Here is a 21,271-nt window from a genome sequence, read left to right as displayed (position 1 = left end):
TTACAACATAAACATTGTCATAATTATCACATTTCACTCGATTCAAGTTTTTCTTTTAAGGAAGTATATGCACAGCTCTAAACATCAAATGTGACTGATCCGAGCTATTTTATCAAGTGAGCAAAGAGACGAATTTTACCTCCTAATTACATTCCAAAGGTATTTCTAAAATTTTTTAGGTTTTCAGTAACTAGAGAAATTATCGAAGTATTTGTTTTTCTATAAAAAATTATATCAAACTAATTCAAAATGACTAAATATCGTCACTGAACTTACCGTCTTTCCTCGTTCAAGGTCGCGAAATGGGATGAAAGTTCTCATAATATCAAGCAATATCCGGGGTACGGTATACCGCAGTGATTATACTCAGTACACTTTCAATGAGCATTTGAAAACTGTATTGATATATAGCAGTACAGTTTTTTCATTGATTTATATAGGAAAAAACTCAACTGCTATATAGCGGTTTTTTTGCACCTTTTTTATATCAGCGTAGTTTTTTCACTGAGACTCCAATGAGGCAGCGGTAACGAACATTCCCAGTAGCAAAATAAATTAAAAATAATAATAATATTAATTATAATAATCATGAAAATCATAATTATAATAATAAGTCAGAAAGAACATTAATGAATTTATTCTCATAAATTTATGCAACTTCTGAAATCAAAGGGTTGTCCGCTGAATGGATTATTTCCACTGAAAAAGCTGTAAGGTAGCTTACGACATCATTAGCTGGTATTCGTTCATTTGGGAGTGAGACGGTAAACAAGTTATAGGGCACAAGAGAGGGAAATGCAAGCATTTTGTTTGTTTTTTGTTTTTTCCTGATTTCTATTACAAAAAAATGAAAATGTGATAAAACAGTTATAGTATATGAAACTCGATAGTTACGGGGGTATATCACTGGCTGGGGCGACATCTCGGGATGTTTCTGCAACAAAATTGTCTCGGCCTAACGGGCTCGACAATTTTTAGCAGGAGCACCCCTTGATGTAGCCCCAGCCAGTGTTATATCCTCGTAACTAACTCGTTCCATATATTATACGTGATTTCATTTGACACTGTTGTTGCTGAAACACTTGTTATAAACTTAGAAAACTATAGACACATTGTATTTATTTTCCCATCCTGACATACTTAAGCTGGTCTCAGTAAGACATAAGGTCTATTGAGTCTTTGGAGCCAGATTAAGGATAAGATTTATGTTAGTCTTTGAAGTGGTGCCTATCCAGTCTCAAAACAAATATCGAAAATATTATGTAAAGCAATTTAATTCTCAAATCTTTTTCATATTTAAAGCTGTAATCAAGCGATTTTTTATGATTTAAATATTTCACCATCATCATTATCATTTTTATCACTAGTATCATTTATATTAATCATTTATATTATTATTATTATTATTATTTTAGTTTTTACGAAACCAAAAACCGTGTCAAAACTTCCAAATTACTTCATGACAAATCAAAAGAATGATTTCGATCCAAAAATAAGCTTATATCTATATTTACAATCATTACTGTCTTTGTTATCGAGGTTTAAAGTCGGATGTTTGAGTATAATGTTAGACACAGTAATACGTAATACTATCAGTTTTTATACTTACTGATTAATTATTGTGCGTGATATTGTTAGTTAAATATATGTTTGATAATGGCAGAAAAGGATGTAAAAAAAAGTCTGAATGAAAGAAATAATGACTCCGAATCGTTTCTAACATTGAAAGGAGTAAACAGTTCTGTTGCAAGCACAACCTGCCATGACCAGTCAGTTATGTTACTGACAAACGCAGACATTGATTCTGGACATTCTGGACAGTACTCTCACGAATACGAGGTTTGCTCTGTTTGTATCAAAACAGAAGATTTTCGAGCTGCAACACATTTCTGCAAAAATTGTAAACCATGTGGAAAATATCTGTGTGGCAACTGTTTAAAAGCGCATACTAATTTTTCAAAACATCATAAAGTGGTATCACTATCTGTCAACAAGAAAAGGTAATTCACTTGTAATGCACTGTAGTTAAATTTTCACATCAGCTTCTCAAATGACTTCCGTCATAAGAAATATAAAAAACAATGTTTTGATTTAATGATTAAATGATTTCATTTCTTTTTTTATTAATTATTACCACTTTCAAACACGTTTCATAACCTATAATAATTTGTTTGAGCAGTGATTTCCTTTTTTTCCGACTTTTATTTTAGAATTATCTTTAAATCGTTTTCTAACAGGTATTTCTTTTTCTAAAACCGAAGTCACACGCACCATATCATTACGTTAATATTTTTAAATATGAACAGAAATTCCATATATACATATGCACTTTGTTCGTTGGCTTAATCTGAATGAGATATTTCGATTCATTGTCAATGTCAACAGATACTATTGCGTGACAGGATATATTGTTACATCTAAACAATACTCTGACTTCAAAAGAATTACCTGTATCACAATAATGGCAGTTGATAAATATCAAAATCTTTTAACATTATATGTCTCCTGTTTAAGCAAACATCAATGCTATTCATTGATTCATTGCATACTTAGAGTAATTTGATTGCGTATGCTAGATTGCGACATAATTTCAAGAAATTATAAATAGCTCACGTAATTCAACAAACGATTTTTGGCAATGATTAAAAACTTCTACGTATAACGTAATAATCATAATGTCTTCATGGAATGTTTTATGTATTACGTATTAATCCTAACGTCTTCATGGAATGTTTAGGATAATTGGAGGACCTCTAACAACATCTGTTATACCGCTTTATCAATAGTGAAGAAACTATACAGGTCATATAGATGGTCCACTATAAAAAATCACAAATAATTCTAGTCCAATGAATTAGATGACTGCCGAACCTAAAGATAGAAAACACTTTTTTATCATTCCTTCATCAACAACTTGTTAGATTTTGATAAAACGGTATAGCGATCATTACGTAGTCCTTTAAAAGAATGTTAAATAGTTCCGGTCTGATAAACAAAATAGCCCGAGAATGAGCTTTAAATAACATTTCTTGATAGATTTTAATGGAACTGTACAGTATTGATCATTAGGTAGACCTTTAGTTCAAAAGTTGCTGACGTCATGATAAGCCGGGTTAATTAGACTAAAAATTGTAATAACATATAAACCTCCTTGTAGAATGTTTTGAAACAATACATAAATGATCACAAGGTGGTAAATAGTCGCAGATTGCTGAATAAAATGGCCAATAAATTTAAAAATAAGAATAAGCTGTTAAGAACTGCCCGTCATTAGCCATGCAACATATATCAATGCACCTTTACATGACTTATCTGCATGTTAAAATTTGAATTGCTAATGTTGAACAAAATGGTCTAAAAAGATAAAAATGAAAATACAGTTTTAATCCTCTAAAGTACATTTTCTCCTCAATTAATTGGTACAAACAAAATATTCTTGTCTGTGACGAAAGCCGATAATTGATTATTTTTCTTGCAAATTCATATTCATATTTTCCGAAAAAAATGTCACGAAAACTAGTTTTCAGTTAGTACTTATTTCTCGCAGTAGCGATTTAATTAACAATTTTATTCATAACGACAAAATAAACGTCATCTTAGAAAGGCAATTTAATGGCGTGCAGTGCGGGAGTGAAGTCGTTAAAGCACGTGATTTGTCTTACTTGGAAAGGGTTAGAGTAGCATCGGTGTAAACAGTAGATAATCCTGTCCTATGTGCTAGAAATTAAGTCGCGTTCATAGCACAACGTGTAGACATTTACAAACCAACATATCAATAATCAGTCATTCGACACATTATCATTTACCAAGATATATTTTTCCAAAGCTTAAAATATATAAAGTGCAGAAGCAGACAAATAAAAAATGAAAGAAACTGTATAAATAAACGTTTCAAATCAGAATTGAATTCAAAATAACTTTCTTCTATATTGTAATCATATCGATAAACTTACTATTTTTGTGTCCCTTCAAAATATTACAAAAGTATTACACCTTTCTATTTATCTTATATTTTGGTCGAATGCCATCTAAAATCAGATTGACTTTCTGTAAGATTTACAGAGAGGAACTGATTATCAGAATAATTTTCCATTGGTCATTTTAAAATTACAAACTGAAATCTAGGAATCTCATTTTGGTCATTCTAAGTTAACTGTAAATGATATTTCTTGCGAATCCAAAATGAAACTTAAAAGATTATTCAAAAATCAGATGTAAATGATAGGTCAAGCTGAAATAAAATAACATGTAAGGGAAAGTTCTAAAATAAAATGTACATGATAGACTTTTAACTTTCTTGTTAAATTGCTGATATATTAAGGTCCTGTAAACCATATTTCCCCCTACAAAACATCTTACACTGCGTTTAGATTTCAATACATTATTTTTGTACAGTTTATTTACAAAATTATTTTTTACATAAACTTACCGAATAATACATTTTGTCCAAAATAATGAGACCACCAATAATGTTCACGATCCTGTAAGTATACTCATTCACATGAACATATCGAAAAACACACCCAAACAAATATAAATAAAATAAATTAAAATTATCAGGTTTTTCAGTTTAACATATTCAATAAGTGTCCAATATTTTATCTGATCGTTCATGTGTTTAATTGACATAATGCTGATAATTTTAATATATTTATTTTGGGTTTAATCGAGTGATTAATAATTGTAGCTGCCTAATGACTGCAAAGACGTTCGTTTCATTTACCAAAACACGACAGGTAACATCTTTCAAGATTAAAACCCCCATTGATTATACCGTCAATTTTAACAAAAGAATTTTTACTTAAAAATGGTTACTTACCACTTGTTTCGTATTTTCTATGTTTTTCAGTATTTCTCGGTGCAGGTGCTGCAAATTCAAAGATTTAATATAGCAACGTTTTGTTTTCAATTATAAGCTTCCTTTACCTTTTCAATTCCGTTTTGATCTAAGCAATTCTTTGTAAGTTTAAATGGGATCCAGTATACATGTATACAAAATAACCAATTTACATTGAGAATTAAAAAATAAATGCAATTATTGAGCACAAAATAAATTGGTCTATTTGTATGCAGAATTTAAAGTTTTAATTTGGAATCAGACTCTCCAATTTAAAACAATTAATGCGGTGGGTGTTTGCATTAAATTAAAGGTAAAACGTGTTGATTTTATGCTATCCATTATCCGTTTATGTTTTTCTATTTGCAATATTTCATATTACTTAAGATTCTTTAAATAATACTGTCATATTGAATATGATGACAAAATTAATAAAACTAAACGTAATAAACAAAGAATAATGGAAGTTACCATATTTAAAGCGACATCCATATCAATATGCTTATAATATAATTTATATTGTTTCAAAATGTGTTTTTCCGTAGCTAGAAGAAATTATCATATTAATGCAATGCAAACATTGCTTACATTTCATTTCGTTTCGAAAACCTAGAAATAACACATGCAAGTTAACCAGCTTTACTTTGGCCGAGTTTCTGTATAAAAAAAACATTTCGCTTTTGTTCTTGCTAGTTACTGAATGAACATAATCTGTTGCCGAAATTTCTTCTTACTCTTGCATTTTCTTGTACTGCATAAGTTATATCTCTCCCATTTTAACTACTTGATGTGTCTCTTATTTTTGCCTGGCATTTCTTCTCAATATTTAATAGTGTTTATTTCGGCTTTGTATGCCGTCTACCAGAGAAAACAGAGGATACTTAACAATTAGTACAAACAAATAAAACCATACAAAGTGCAAATAAGTATACTGGTATATACAATTTAAAATAAGTGTTTACAATTTAAATACCACAGTTTAATTAAAAAGTCTAACACAATTAGTTTTAAAAGTATTCAATGCCTATATAAAAGTCGCCAAATAATTGTAAATGAGACATCTAATAGCATATAACTTTACAAAAAACGTAGCCACTCATGAATGTATAGTAAATTTGACACGGGTTTACAGACATAAAGAACAAAGAGAATAAAATTGGTGATTTTATCTAAACAGTATCATAAATTCATAAGCTAAAATGAGGCCGTTGATACTTTCTGTAATGAGCTTAGGACTTAGAATGCTAATTTTTAATAACATACATGTATTTACCTATGATTTAAACAGCTTTCAGAAATTCATACCGTTTTAATATAAAATGTTAGATAATGTTAAAATTGATGGCCTTTTTCATAGTTTGGTTATTATAAAATACAGGCTCAATTGTTTGAGTAACGTCATTTATCAAAAAAAATGATAATCTTCCCCTGGTGTATACTTTGATACCTGGATTAAGTTTGTATTTAGAGCTCTATATGAATAAAGAATATGTTCGATTTTCATAATATTCAAAGTTATTTACCATTTTACCTAAGAATGATAACATGCTATTATTGTATTGTTGTTAACCTGGTCAATATCTAATTTAAATCAGCAAAATTTCAAATGATTTTTGCGTTGGTTAGGATAAATACGAAATCTAAATACTATTGTTACGTGCACAGGCTAGCTGTTATATATGTAATTTTTCTTATGGTTACTTTGCCAGTTGATTGGCTACAAATGATTATAAAACGATTTATTCAAACTTTGGAATCAAGTTTAATTAAATATTGTTTATAACACTAACGTACCTTTATAGATGATGTGCTTTCCTTGAACTTTATAAAATACTTAGGTGTCACTATTTATATTATTTAATATATATATCATCCACTTGGATATCGAGTTTTCATCACTTTAGTATTAACGATTACACCTAACGCAATGTTTAATTGATTCAATTGATATACTTCGTAAATAGTGCAAGATTTCAAGTAATTAATATAAAATATTAATTAATAATTTCTGTGATGTCGACACTTCTACAGCTGGGCAGACACTGACTGTCCCTATGTAATTTATGCTTAATGAGGGTCCATCCGCCCTTTCAGACACAAAACACAGCTTTAGATGTCGAGATGTCACCAGTCATGCCATTAAAGAGTTAATTTTGAAGCACAAAGTGGTGATAATTTACCTCCATGCAATTTCCAAGGAGTTTAAGCCAAAGATATGAATTTGAGCCAAAAGTAGGTCACTGTACGGCGGTTAATGAGAACCTAAATGTACAGTAACCTGAAAAAAATATGAAAGGGTAGCCCTGAAAAGGGTTGTTTGTGCCAGCAAAAGGCCTGTCGTTCAAGCCGTCTCACAGTGCTAGGGGCTCACGCACCCTAGCACACTATCCTCGTCGACTCGGAGCCTACTTTGTAGGGTTATTCCCCTCGGCTCTAGTCAGGACACCGGCAGTAAACTTCATGCAAGCTAAGTTGTGCCGCTTTATGAGTAACCCCTAGCTGTAGAAAACATGCGAACTTGCCGTCTTACACGTAGCATTGGTTCTTCAATCATCTGCCGATGCCCTGTTTCCTCTCAACGACATACACGTACCGAGGGAAAGAGAGAAGTGAGACTGACTGTCCACAGTTTTGAGCTCTATTTATTACCAATAATGTGGATACAGTTAATGATCGTTTACTGAAGTTGAGGAAATCAAGCATCCAAAAGATATTGATATTGGGTCGAATATTGATGCGAATGGTATAATAAAAATATATAATGATTATGAATAAATTGTTAAATCTTATTAGGTATTATTTATGTATTGTTTACTTTTTTATTAAAGATTAAACTATACTTTTAAACACAAGACTGCAAATTTGTTTACAATTATCTTATCGGTAATCTTGGTAAAAAGCCACACACCGGTCTCTCGAATATCGATTATCATTATTTATCAGTAAGACCGGTGTACACAATGGGCAAAAGAGAACAATTTGCTATTATTGTTTAATTTGTCATTTTTATTTACAAAACAGTTTTTTTTGTTGTTTTTGTTTTGTTTTGTTGTATAGTATCAAGAGAACGCACAGATGTTTCACATTTTATACTATATAAATATACAGCTTGTACAAGTGAACTGCCAAATACGAACTCCAGACTGGGCTTTTTGACCACTATTTATAATGACAACTATTCACATAAAATGTTACGAAATACGTATAATCTAGCCGACCCCAAATACATTATCTATGATTTTGACATTTGACCATGTTGTTCCGTATATGTTATGTTAAGAGTTCACATTATGAAATGAAATATATTATTGTATTGTAAAACTGTGTTCATCATTCATTTACATAACATATGTATGACTTATTAACCTGCAATGCAACAGTTTATTGAAGTTAAATTGTTCTGATAGGAATCTATTCATTGATTATGCTGCATTATCTAAATATTATGTCATATTTTGTAATTTAAAGTTACATCATTGTTCATTCATTTTCAATCAATAACTGGTAGATATCTATATATGACAAAGGAAGATAATCTTGATTAAAAAGTCAAACAGGTTCCCTTGACAACTAGGAAAGGGAGATCACTCTTGTTCAGCTAAATATTGGCTAATTATTTTCATCAGTTTAAATATCCTAATGATGATTTTCTTTGTGTTTTTATTATTCACAGTATAAATATAATGTTTCTTTAATAATTCTGCATTTCATGTAAATAATACTGAGTTTTGAATACATTCAAAGGGAACTTCTATTTTGGGACTTCTTTCACAAAAGTTCTAGGGATATTCTATTTATAGAATTAGGGATGAATCATGTATTACTTTTGTTTTGCACTGGTATTATTGATAATCATTAGAAATTAAGTATCAGAAATAAGATATGTTAATGGGTTTTAAAGAAGGTTGGCATAAAAAGTCATTTTCACAGAGGGTGCCATAGAACTTTTCATTGCTGTTCCCATTTTTTGTATATAATGATCAAAGTTGAACTGAAAGTTATTATTTTCTAGGACCATGGAAAGAAGTTTACATATTTCATTACATGAAAGTTTTTTTGTTGTTGTTTTTTTTTTTTTTTTTTTGGGGGGGGGGTCTCTAAAAATGTCTGCAAGATTGTGGTTTTTAGTCTGGCAATAAAATCAGAAGTGTCCCTGTTAACGATGGTAGATTATGTGTTAATGGCTTTAAAATAGAATCTAGGTACAGAAAGATGCCCCAAATGTCAAATTCATCTAAAATATTCCCGTTAACCTTACCTAATTCATCAATACATTATTATTATTATTATTATTATTATTGAAATTTCATATTTTTTCACTACAGCAAAAGGATATCAGATAGACAAATTAGAAACATAAAAGAAGGGACTCATTCAGATTATACAAAGAGGTAGGTTTCTTAAGTCCTAATAAAAGATATACTTATATTTTGTAAATAAATAACCTTTACATAATTTAACTGTTCAACACTCTAAGTCTGTATAAAATTTTAAGCTCACTGATTGCACTTTAAGCTTGATTAACATAAAATTGATTATTTGTTTTCTTGATGATAGATTTTTTAATTTCATGAAAAGCTAAAACTACATTAGCACATGAGTAAGAGTTAAAATCGAGTCAATTTAAAAGTAAAATGTATTCAATTAAATATTCTTTTTTTATAGCTGGCTGGATGAAAAATGTGAAACCGCTAGAAGTCAAAGCGTTTCATTATATTCAACAATAAAAGAAAGTGATCAAACAACGATGTGAGTAAATAATTCTAATAAGCAATCATTCAAGGAAGCGGGGAATACCCTCCCATTTAAAAAAAAATCGTGAAATAAAACTATCACACAAATCAATTAACCAAAATGTTAATGAGATGTACAGCTAAAAATGGTATTAATTATTCCTGTAAAGTTTTGAATACAATTGAAATTAAGATATAAATCAGTAGTTTCAGAGGAGAAGTCCAGACAATCTTCTCTGTAGCCGGCAACACGAAAACGTTTTTTTATTTAAGGGCCATGACTTGTCAAAAAATCACTCAAGCTGAAAACCTTTGTATTATGCACAAGAACTTTAGCTACCAATCAATCCTGTAAAGTTTTACCGAAATTGTATAAGTGGTATAAAGGAGTAGTCAAGACACAATTCAACATTTTTTTATTCAAGAACCACAACTCGGTCAAAATTATTCAACCTAGAAATCCGTGTAATATGCGAAAGTAATTGAGCTACATATTAATCCTGTAAAAAAGTTTTGAAAGAGCATTAATGGTGTAAGACCGGGCAAACTATAAAAATGAACATAATTATAGGGCAATAACTCTGACAAAAATCATTAAACCCGAAAATGCCGACGATATGCACAACTAGACTTGGTTCTGATCATTCTCGTTTGGATGTAATTGCATCAGTAGTTTTTGAGGAGAAGTCCGGACAAGCTTTGTGACAGACGGACACAAAGATAGACGACTGAGAAATGATCCCTTGTTGCGACACAAAATTTCTTATTATAGTTTAGCACTTTATGTGCTCATAGTACCTCGATCTAACTGGGAGTTTTCGGAGTTTCTTCTTAACATTATCGGCGTTAATTTAGTACGTGTAAAATGCTAGAATGTTAGAATATTGGCTAACTCAATTATGACATTAATAACTTATTAGCTGATTGACGAAATACAAATGTTTTCATTCTTTACTAACATAAAATAGGGTTTGTTTCATACAGTTGGATATATTGCATAATGTTTAAAATGTAGATTAAGGGTGAATTTCAATACTCCTTTATACTTGCATTATGATATTAACAGATGTCTGTAGAGTATGGTGGTTGATTTGTGCCATTCGTGTTTTCGCCCCGCGACCCCGCCAAGCGGAAAGTAGAGAATTAAGAAGTTAAAATATCGGGGGCGCGGAGTGAAAAAAAGGCTAATTAGCGAGGGCGCAGCACGAAGATTTTCTTAAATCTTGCTTCGCGCCACAGAGGCGACGTATTATTAAGTAAACTTTGCCTCGCGCCCTGGTAAATAGCGGTGTTAAAATGTATTTTGGTTATCAAAAAATGTCATAAATATAAAATACTTATTAGATATAAACATAAATTCAGAATTATGAGACCCCTTGTTACTCTTATCGAAACATGTCTTTCTTACAAGATCATTTGGAGTAATTATTTGTTAATTTAAGATAAGAATAAATAATAATATCTATAAAAGTTCTAGTAATCGACCTGTATGTAAAAGCTACCGTATGAGGAATATGTCTGCAGAGTATTTACAGACCAGGCTGGTGACCAAATCTTAATTATACGTATTGCATATTTTGCCCCTTTGATATTTATGTCATGTCAAATTATACAGACTGTCAGACAGCACACGGACCCTTGTTGAAAATTCAGTTACAAGCAGAACAATGGCAAGCAGTACAATAGCGACATCCGACGGTACAGAAATAATAGGGTCGGATGATCAGTCGTTAAACATACCCAACTTGCAACTATTTGAAAGGTAAGTAAATTAATACTCGAGGTTTCGGATATATTATGGCTGCTTAAAAAAACATGTAGCTGTCTTTTTGCAACTAACAACAAGCCAATAGACATGTACTTGAATTCTTCTTGTCGCACGGCTTGATATCGTCTTGCAAACAGAAAAAAAAAACTATTTACAAATAATTTCGTCATGTTGCGCGCACCTAGTCGCTAGCGGGAAGATGACAACTTGATATCCACCATGCGACAACAGGAAAAGACGCTAATCGGTGATTTTTATATAGCTGATTTATATAGCGGCTAATCTATTCAAACTATTTACATTTGTAGATTGTAACTATTTAGTAAATGTTAACATACTTGGGCGTGAATGCATTGTGTCCTCAATGTTGTATATACTGACCAAATTAATACAAAATAAAAGTCATCTTCAATATCATTACAATGGCATAGTTGCCACTTCCTATCATTTCTGTATACCAGATTCAATAAAAAGTTGAACAGACGACAAAAGTAAATTAGCAAGAGTGTATTTTAAAATTGAACATTTTATCTTCGTGAAATATTCCAAAATTCGGTTTTATTTCTTGAAAAGTAAAACTCTTGTAAATATGTCCTGTCTCCAGTAATTTACATATATATCCTAAAGTCTTATTCGAACAAAATAAGAGTAAACTTATTCGTATCTATTGAAGAAATAAAACAACCAAAAATCATTAAAACCAGCATTTTGTAAAAGGTCTCTTAAGTCCAACATCATTGTTTTCAGCATAAGGTCCTTATTTATTGATGGTACACTGCTGAAAAAAAAAAAACAATATTAAGATAATTGAAACTTATATTTTCTAACATTTCGCCGTTATAATACAGATGTAAATCTCTTTTTATCCTCCACCTTTTTGAAAATAACTACCTTTGTTTTGTCAACATTTACTTTTCATTTCCATTTCTGACAAAAATTATTTAACCTTTAATCTCAAATAGACGTGTCGTCTTCCCTTTTTTGAGGCCTCAAATAGTAAAAAATGAACTATTTTGGCCCAAAGCACTTATGTTCCTTTCAGGAAATCAGGTTAAAAAATGACCACATTTTCGGCGCCGCCCCCTATAGAAAGGCTAGGAAAAATTTGAACTTTTGAGAGGCTAAAATACTTATAGTGGACAGTTACGTCACGTTTAATCAACGCTAAAAAGCCTTTGACTGAATCTCAATCCTTTGAGAAGTTGCAGCACCACGAAATCAGTTTTGATGGGAAAATCGACGCAAAATAGTGATTTTTGAACTTTGGAGATGTACCCCAACCGTTGCTATGGTAACAGGAAATTTAAGTTTGAGCATGCTGTTACAAGGGCTATGGTCCCGTCAATATTTGTACCAAAAAGCCATTTTTCACAATATGGTCATGCAGTAAAATGAGAATGATTGTTGTAGCTCGTGCGCTCTCTAAAGATTATGGCGTCTTCAGCAATTAACAATAGGTAGATAGATAATTGATCTAATGTTAAATCAGAATTACTGTTATTTATGTAAAAACAACTCTATGATATCATTTACGAATAGTGTAAACAAAATAGGTGTTATTATCTCCCCTTGAAATAAGCCTACACCACAATTGAAAAGATCTGACAATGTATTATTATGTAGAATACATAATATAATCTTATTATACAAAGATCTAGCATTATATATATAAAAATCTTTTGCTTTAATTTCTCATTTTTCCTTTTGAGGTTATTGCTTGTTTTCTATTACAATTCCTTTTCAAAAGTGGTACTTAAAATCTTTCTTTTTATAATAAAAATCTCTTTATCTTCAGCAGTTTTGTTATCAAGGAACTGCGATACTGAATTTTTATAAGCAATATTTGTTTCGTTTACAAGTTTCATCAAACCATTTGTTGTTTAGGTTGTTATTACTATCGATGAAAATCGTGTTAGATGAAATCGAACAACATGTTTTGAAATAAGAATTTCCTTTATCAATAAAGAATTAAGTAAATAAATCATAGTAAGATTCGGAAGGATCATTTATTTGATTTTTTTATTAATTTTTTTTTATCATTAAATGTTGCCTTCTATACTGACGATAGCTGGAGCCAAATGACTACCTATTATTTAAGTCTTTCCCTCACTCTTCACAATAAACTTAATGATTTGACCAATTTATTAATTCATACTATGATTTCTCTTATACTATTGATGCAATTTAAATGAAAGTTTACATGATAGATCGAGACCTCAAGTGCTGGCACATGTTATTGTCAAAACTACTCCTCAGAAACTACAGGAGGATGGAGCGGTGGCCTAATTATTAAGGTGTCTGCCTCGCAGCCCAGAGCTCATGGGTTTAATCGAGCTGTAATAAATATGTTTAAACAAACTACAGGTTAATTTTTATCCAAACGTTACAGGAAATATCAGTACTTAGTCTATTTGTGCATATCATCAGCCTTTTTGAGTTCAATGATTTTTGTCGCAGCTATAGCCCTTTCATGATTTTTATTTTTAAAGTTTGTCAGGACTACTCCTCATATACCACTACTGCAATTTTAATGAAACTTTACAGGATTGATCGGTAATTCAATTACTCGAGCATATTACGTGGTTATTTTTCTCCTTGAATGACTTTTGGCTGAATTATTGTCCTTTAATAAAAAAAGATTGTGTGCGTGTTAATGTTGATACATGCGACAAACTAGTCACAAACTCTACAGGGATGATCAGTACTAAGGCTATGGGCATATCGTAGAAATTTAGTAATGATCCTTTAATGAATTTTATTTTTAACGTTTTGTCCGAACTTCTTTTTTATGCTAAAATGGAGATAAATAAGGAATCCCTAAAGAAAGCCCGACAGGACAAAATTGAAAATGTTGCAGACTTGGTTTAATTGAGCCTGTTCATTGACAGTAATGGAAAGTGCAAGTTACCCTCCAAGTCCCTAGCACCGGCTAAAGCAGAATTCAACATTTAACTGATAAAATTTAGAATTTTGAAACATTCGCAGATGTGTTTAATATGGCGGTCATCATGGAACCTTCAATGTTCAACACGTTAGTACATTCCATGAAAAGCGGCATATGGTCCCCAAGTAAAGAATGATTGTGTCCTTAACGAGAAAACAATGGGCAGAACTAAATAAAATGGAATTTTGAAAGGGGAGCCTGCATATCACAGATATGAAGTCAAAAGACACATTAAAAACACATCACATATTTTAAGGGTGATTCAACAGTATTCAAGTGAGGAATATTAAAATCACACAACAAGAAAATAGCCAAATGGAACGAACTAAAATACCAATAGCACGTGCTGAACGATCTTTAAGGATCGGGAATATAACATCCCCGATTGAATGTACGGGGCGACTTTTAACAGCCTCCTCACGGCACAAACAACGCTGAGTTGCAGTTCAAATGAAATAGACAGAAATAAGAATCCATAAAGAAAGCCCAACACGACACCACTGAAAATGTTGTAGGCTCGGTTTATTGGCCTGTTAATGGACGGTACTGTCAATTGCAAACTACCGTCCACGCCCCCTAGCACCAGCTTAAGCAGAATTCAACATTTAACATGAACTGGTTCTTAACTTTATGAAACTTTACAGTATTTATTGATATCTCAAGTTTTGCGAATATTTAACGTGATTCCGTTCGCCTGATATTTTGCTGAGTCTTGGCCCTTGAATTTAATAAGCCTTTTGACCTGGTAATGATTTTGTTTCTCTTGTTACATGGTAGCTGCAACATGCAATTGGCTATGACCAGGCGACACATTTGATCACTGATAGCTCTTTTTATTCTTAGTGCTACAAGAAGAAAAACGGTTAAATGCTAAAATGTATTTTGTTTCAGGACACTTATCCGTATTGATTTGATATATTCATTTATAATTTTTGACAGTTTTCTTAACCTTTTCATTGGATATCAGCTGAAAAGCTAATATTTCTAAAATAGATAAATACAGAATCCCTAAAGAAAGCCCAACACGGCGAAAATTGAAAATGTTGCTAAAACCTATCTATTATTAATTGTGCCCCTCTTAAGGGTTTGGGGCATTTAGTAGAAATGCATTATAGTAGAAATCGATTTTACATTTTTTGCAGAGACTCTGAAGGATTTGATAGTTTGCAAAATCATCGGAAAGATCTAGTAACCAGTGAAAACACAGTTAAACACAAGGACATACATACAGGCTTTTTGAATCTGGCACATAGCACTTTACCGGATGCAGCAAATCTTCGGTAGGCCCTACCCATTATTATTGTGTTAAAATATTAAAATAATTATAGATATTTTTACAAGTAACCTATTTTGTAATTCATCATTTCACAATTCCACGTTTCAAAAAAGTAAAAAAAAACATCATGCGTATTATCTAATTCAATTTACTTGATACAACTAACTTAATGCAATAGTATATTGATTTATTGCGAAAGCATTGGTACACGTTTTACATTTTTGGGCCTTATTTGTGTTTAATCGAACAGTATATATTGTCTGTCGTTACTAAGGTAACCTACAGGCAGGAAATCTAAGCTCATTTATAAATAGGTCCAAAATCCTTACTTTTTAAACATTAGTTTGCATATATTTTTACATTTTGTATCGTTAAGGCTAGATTTCCATGTATCCGTCATACGGCTGCATTATCCGTTTGCGACAATCCGACATAGAGACATGTTCGGCTCCTTTTATTTTCAGTGTGAGGTGTTCTATTTAAAAGACCCTGCTTAGAATTAAAAATATCAATATTCAAAATAAGAAATGTTATTTAAAACAATATATGGAACAAATTAAGATGTTTGCACAATAAAAATTGAAATACAAGCGGTAGGGTATAAAATGTAATTAAAATCACAATTTGCCCCAAAAACGAATAAAATGTTCCGCACACTTATTTTATAATATTTGAATAATGTTTTAACAGCATGTTAGATACTACCTGTGAAATAGATATTTTATATCCTTCATCGAACATGTCTTAACAGATAACATAGATGACAGTATGCATAAGTTGTCACTCGCACAAAACAAAAGCTCGAATTTTTTAGAACATAAATAACAACAACATGTGTATTTTTGGAATGAGGCCGTTACTTAAATATACAAAACAATTTAAGAACTTAAAACAAAGAAAAACTAAATTCCAATTTAAACTTGTAGTTGATTTATAAATTGAGAAAATGAAAATCATACTTCTAGCCAAAATGCATAGATACCACGTGCATATAGCAGTACAAAAATGCCGAAAGCATTAATTATGCTTGTATCATAGTTTGGAGGCCTTTCTGTTGAAAATGTGTCAGGGTTAAATCGTATACATATACATGCACAGTGCGTTAACTGGAGTGCGGGTATTAGTTTCCCGCACTCCAGAGCATGCCCATTGATTGGCTCATTTTTGCTGGGGTTTACATATTGTGACGGGAGAAAAAGGGAAAGCGACAGAAATGTCATATCCAGATGTTCGTTCATTGGTTCATTTTTGCCGGGGTTTCATATTGTGATACAGGGAACGTGATTTTATGTTTGACTATGATACAAAAGAGAAAGAACACCAAAACACTCGGCAATCTGATTTATACTCGGGGGCTACGCCCCCTCGTACAAATCAGATAGCCTCGTGTTTCGGTGCTCTTTCTATTACATAACCTGCAAGGGAAAAGTACTTCATAATCATAGCTAAGGGGAAACGGAGAGAAAATGCTTTCAGAGGTCTCCAAACAATGAGATGGTAAAATAAGTATGAATAAATTACACAGTGTAACAATGTTAAGAAAATGTGTACCTTAAAATATGCCCAACCGAAATGCACTTGATGTATTGTGGGACACACGATATTTTATGCGGACATAAAATTTATCCAATATTTTGAATTAATCTAACACGGCATTTTTGCTATTGTTACTTGCTGAGCGATACAATAAAAAAACAGAGAAATTTACCACATGCATCTAATGCCTCCGATGCTAAGTTATATTTCTTATTTTATAAGCGATTTTTATCGAACTGCTGGCTGTGAAGAAGGGGTAAATGTAAGATTTGATGCCAATAAAATGCACGAAAAACGTGCTAAAAAAGATTAATTACCGTGAAACTAGCTAGATGTGAGTATTAGAAGGGTAAAATTAAGTGCGAAATATGGCATAATATAACACTCCAAAATTAAAAACGATATATTTTAAAAAGGAACATAAATCCACTTACTGTATTTTATTTTTAATATGAATAATGTCATAATGTCAACGGATAAGCGAATTTTATTCACATTGAAAAATACTTTAACAGGATTAAATAACTGATAAACGCTTAAAAGTGCTGAAATACGGGCTTACAATAACGTTGTAGAAAAAGTTGTATATCAGTCACAAGCATGATGATTTGTTGATCTTTCCAGCCTTTTCTCACAATGTGTTTTTAACATCATTGAGACAACAATTATAAAATGTCGCATTCTTCTTTCCAGACAAAATATTCATCGTGAAAGGAAGTATGCTTTGCAAGCCAGAAGCATGCAGAATCTAAATTCAGAACAATATGAAGACAGCCAAGAGGAAAATTGGTAAAATTGCTTTAAGAAATGTAATGGACTAAATTAAATAAACCGAATGCGGTATATTCAATCCCGGAAGTTAACCAAAAATTGTGAAAACTTAACATATCCGAATACAATACCGCATTTGAACGTTTCCGCTTAAATAAAACAATATTATGAAAAGCCATCGCTACTATCAATACTTAATTTTAATCTGTTACATTCCCTCTGATAGGTAAAACTGCTTGTGACTTTTTCGACACTAATTTATCGAATAAATCCAAACACGTTTCATTTTTCACAAAGTAACCTTAACCTATTTAGTTACATTTTAACCAAAATGAAATTTTACCAAAGCATTCCGGTCCCAAAGGTGAAAATACTGATCATTTTGTAAAACAACGCGTATTTTATCACATAAATAAATGAATTCCAACAAAATAAAATAGATCAGAATACGATAAAGAGCATTAAAATTGAAATTTAGAATATTTGAAACATTCAAGAACACACCAAATTAAAGTATTTAAAAAGTACAACGGCAACTGTATAAGTATCAAAGATAATGCACTATATATTCTGAAAACATAATTGCTTTTCATAAATAAATGTGTTTATCATTCTAGGACATTCGGCAATGAACATGGAAATTCTGGTGCAAGAACCGATGACAGCGTAGTGTGAGTACGAGTATACTGTTACTAAGTTGCCTACAAAAGAATTTAATAGTTTACTTTCTTAGCTCTTCTGAGCGATAGCTCATTATTTAACATTCTACTGGCAACAATTTTAATTTGACTTTCATTTAGTGGTCCTTTGGATTAGATCAAATATGGGTCTTCATGGGTACAAAATATGACACATGTTCGTTTATATGCTTAAGGTCACAAATATTGATTTGAAACTTTACAGAATATCTGTCTTAATAATACAGAACTGTTTTGAGCCTGGCTTTTCTAAAGGTTTTAAAGTCAAATAAAAAAAAACACAGCTGACATTTAAAATGTATCAATTTCTTCTAAATATATGAAAATGTGTGTCTTTACGACAAATAGAGCAAGATTGAATATTAACTATATTAAGTCCTAATAAAATCAAGAAAAATCTAGTTTACGCTAAAACTGTCTTTTTTACATGCTTATCATAAAACATTGTCAGAATCTTTGTCTCAATGAAATATTTGTCAACTTTGAGTTACTTTTCGTTAAAATTTAAGTCAAATAAAAGAAAGCCTATGTTACTTCACAAAATGACACGGCGAGCTTTTGTGATGGCAATTCGTCCGGCGTCCGCAAACTTTTAAATGAAACGAAATCTTCTCATAGACCGCTAAGCTAATTTCATCCAAATTTCACAGGAATATTTCTGTGATAGTCACCTTTGGAATGTCCAAGATTTGAATTCGATGCAGAACTCTGGTTCCCAAGGCAAACGAAAGGAAAAATAAATTTAAAAAATCTTCTTTTAAAACCACAAAGAGCTAGAGCTCAGATATTTTGCATGAAACATTTTCTAGTGGTTGTCTACTTAGTCTGTTCAAATTAAAGCCCTTTGGTCAAAAGTGACCCCGCGCCATAGGGTAATTGATTCACATAATATGTAAAATTTAATAGTAAAAACTTGAAAATTTTTCTTTTAAAAATCACAAAAAGGTCGAGCTTAGATATTTAGCATGAAAGATATTCTAGTTGGTGTCTAACAAATTTGTTCACAAAAATTCCCTGGGGTCAAAATTGGCCCTGCAAGGGGGGTCATTGATTTTTTAAATATATATAGTAAAAAAAACCTTAAAAACTCAAAAGAGCTATAGCTTTCAGAGATATTTAGCATGGAACATTTTCTATAGCGTGTCTACCAAGTTTATTCAAACAAACGACCTGTGTTAAAATTGGCTAACCCCGGGGGTCGTTGATTTTCCTGATATGTATACTAAATAGAAAAAATTAAATCATTTGTTTAAAAGACCAAGAGCTAGAGCTTAGATATTTAACTTGACATAATAAATTATTTTGCTAGTGAGTGTCTACCCCGTTTGTTCAAATAAAAACTCTGGGATAAAAATTGACCTCTCCCCGGGGGTCATTGATTTACCTTATATGTGCTTAGTAATAACTTTAAATAAAAAAGTTTTTACAGCCCCGAAAGTGCAAAATCTGTTCAAATTAAACCCTAAGGTCAAAATTGACACGGCCCATAAGGTGGTAATAGACTTTCCTTATATGTATATGGCAAAACATAAAAATCTTTTTTTAAAATTCTAAAGAGCTATAGCAAAGATATTTAGCATGAGACATCTTCTCGTGGATGTCAACCAAAAGCTCATCCGGCCGTTCGAATTTCGTTTTCGCACTAGATTTCTGTAACTACTGGCTGGAATTCAACGAAACTTTATGAGAACCTTAAATTAAGATGCGCATATTGTCGCCTTGTTCTAGTCCGACCCTTTACCTCAGAGTTATGGCCCTTGATTTATTATGCAATATGCATATAGAACAATATTCGTTTCCGGGCTACTTCTCTGCATCTACTGGCTGGAATTCAACAAAACTTTATGGGAATCATCAATATCAAGAGGAGATGTGAATATTGTCGGCTTGTTTCGGTCAGACCTTAAACTCAGAGTTCTGGCCCTAGATTAGTTATGCAGTATGCATATTGAGCAAACTTTATGGGAACCTTCAATTCCAAGAGGAGATGAGCATATCTTCACCTTGTTCAGGTCAGACACTTTAAATCTGAATTATGGTCCTTGATTAGATATGCAATATGCAATACAGCAATAATTGTTTCCGCGCTACTTCTCAGGCTGGAATTCAATGAAACTGTATGGGAACCATAAACACTAAGAGGCGATGTGCATATTGTTGCCTTGTTCCGACAAAACCTTTCATTACAGAGTTATGGCCCTTGATTATTTATGTAGTATGCATATAAGCAATATTGCTATTTCTTTGCAACTCTTGTATTGATTACAACACAACTTTATGGCAACCATCGATACAAAAAGGCAATTTTCATCTCATTGGTATGTCCAGATATTACTTTTTAACACGGAGTTATGACTCTGTTATTAACCTGAATATTTATCATGTACACAAATATTACTGTTTATGCCATGATAAATATATAAATAAAGCCTATGTCTTCAGTTGTTGTGTGTAAGTAATAACCAGTACTCGGGGGGGGGGGATATAAATTCTAATAACCAGTACTCGGGGGGGGGGGGATAAAAATTCAACGAATTTGCTTGTTTTTATATATGTACATTTTTTTGGGACTGTTGTTTCCTTAGCATTAGCAACCAGTAATGTTTTTCCCATTCGGCTATTTTCTTGTTGGGTGGTTCCAGTATTCCTCGCTTGAATACTGTTGAATCACCCTTAAGATATGTTGCCTGCTTTTTTAATTGTCTTTT

At 31.8% G+C, this 21,271-nt stretch overlaps 2 protein-coding genes across 2 annotated transcripts in view; both read left to right on the top strand.

Annotated features, from left to right (window-relative positions):
• Nucleotides 1-1,535: 1,535 nt before the first annotated feature.
• On the top strand, nucleotides 1,536-15,566 carry LOC132729400 (uncharacterized). Its single transcript, XM_060715165.1, has 5 exons — nucleotides 1,536-2,000; nucleotides 9,163-9,228; nucleotides 9,503-9,586; nucleotides 11,186-11,332; nucleotides 15,425-15,566. The coding sequence occupies exons 1-5, from the start codon at nucleotides 1,657-1,659 to the stop codon at nucleotides 15,564-15,566; spliced, it is 783 nt and encodes a 260-aa protein (XP_060571148.1). The 5' UTR covers nucleotides 1,536-1,656.
• Nucleotides 15,567-17,792: 2,226 nt separating this feature from the next.
• Nucleotides 17,793-21,271, top strand: part of LOC132729399 (uncharacterized) — a 47,317-nt gene continuing 43,838 nt past the window's right edge. Inside the window, exons 1-2 of the mRNA XM_060715164.1 lie at nucleotides 17,793-17,883; nucleotides 18,483-18,536. Coding sequence (XP_060571147.1) covers nucleotides 17,834-17,883; nucleotides 18,483-18,536 — 104 coding nt within the window. The 5' untranslated portion in view covers nucleotides 17,793-17,833. The remainder of the gene's footprint in view (nucleotides 17,884-18,482; nucleotides 18,537-21,271) is intronic.

The sequence above is a fragment of the Ruditapes philippinarum genome, unplaced genomic scaffold (assembly GCF_026571515.1).
Source record: "Ruditapes philippinarum isolate M1 unplaced genomic scaffold, ASM2657151v2 ctg1357_1_1_1_1, whole genome shotgun sequence".
NCBI lineage: Eukaryota > Metazoa > Mollusca > Bivalvia > Venerida > Veneridae > Ruditapes > Ruditapes philippinarum.
Note: the sequence above shows the minus strand (reverse complement) of the source record. Positions and strands in the feature narration are given on the sequence as shown.

Excerpts from the sequence above, each read along its gene's own strand:
- LOC132729400 (XM_060715165.1), top strand. The coding sequence starts at position 1,657 with ATGGCAGAAAAGGATGTAAAAAAAAGTCTGAATGAAAGAAATAATGAC. Across the intron at positions 9,229-9,502 it reads CATTCAGATTATACAAAGAG|CTGGCTGGATGAAAAATGTG; the intron begins GTAGGTTTCTTA and ends CTTTTTTTATAG. Across the intron at positions 11,333-15,424 it reads AACTTGCAACTATTTGAAAG|AGACTCTGAAGGATTTGATA; the intron begins GTAAGTAAATTA and ends CATTTTTTGCAG.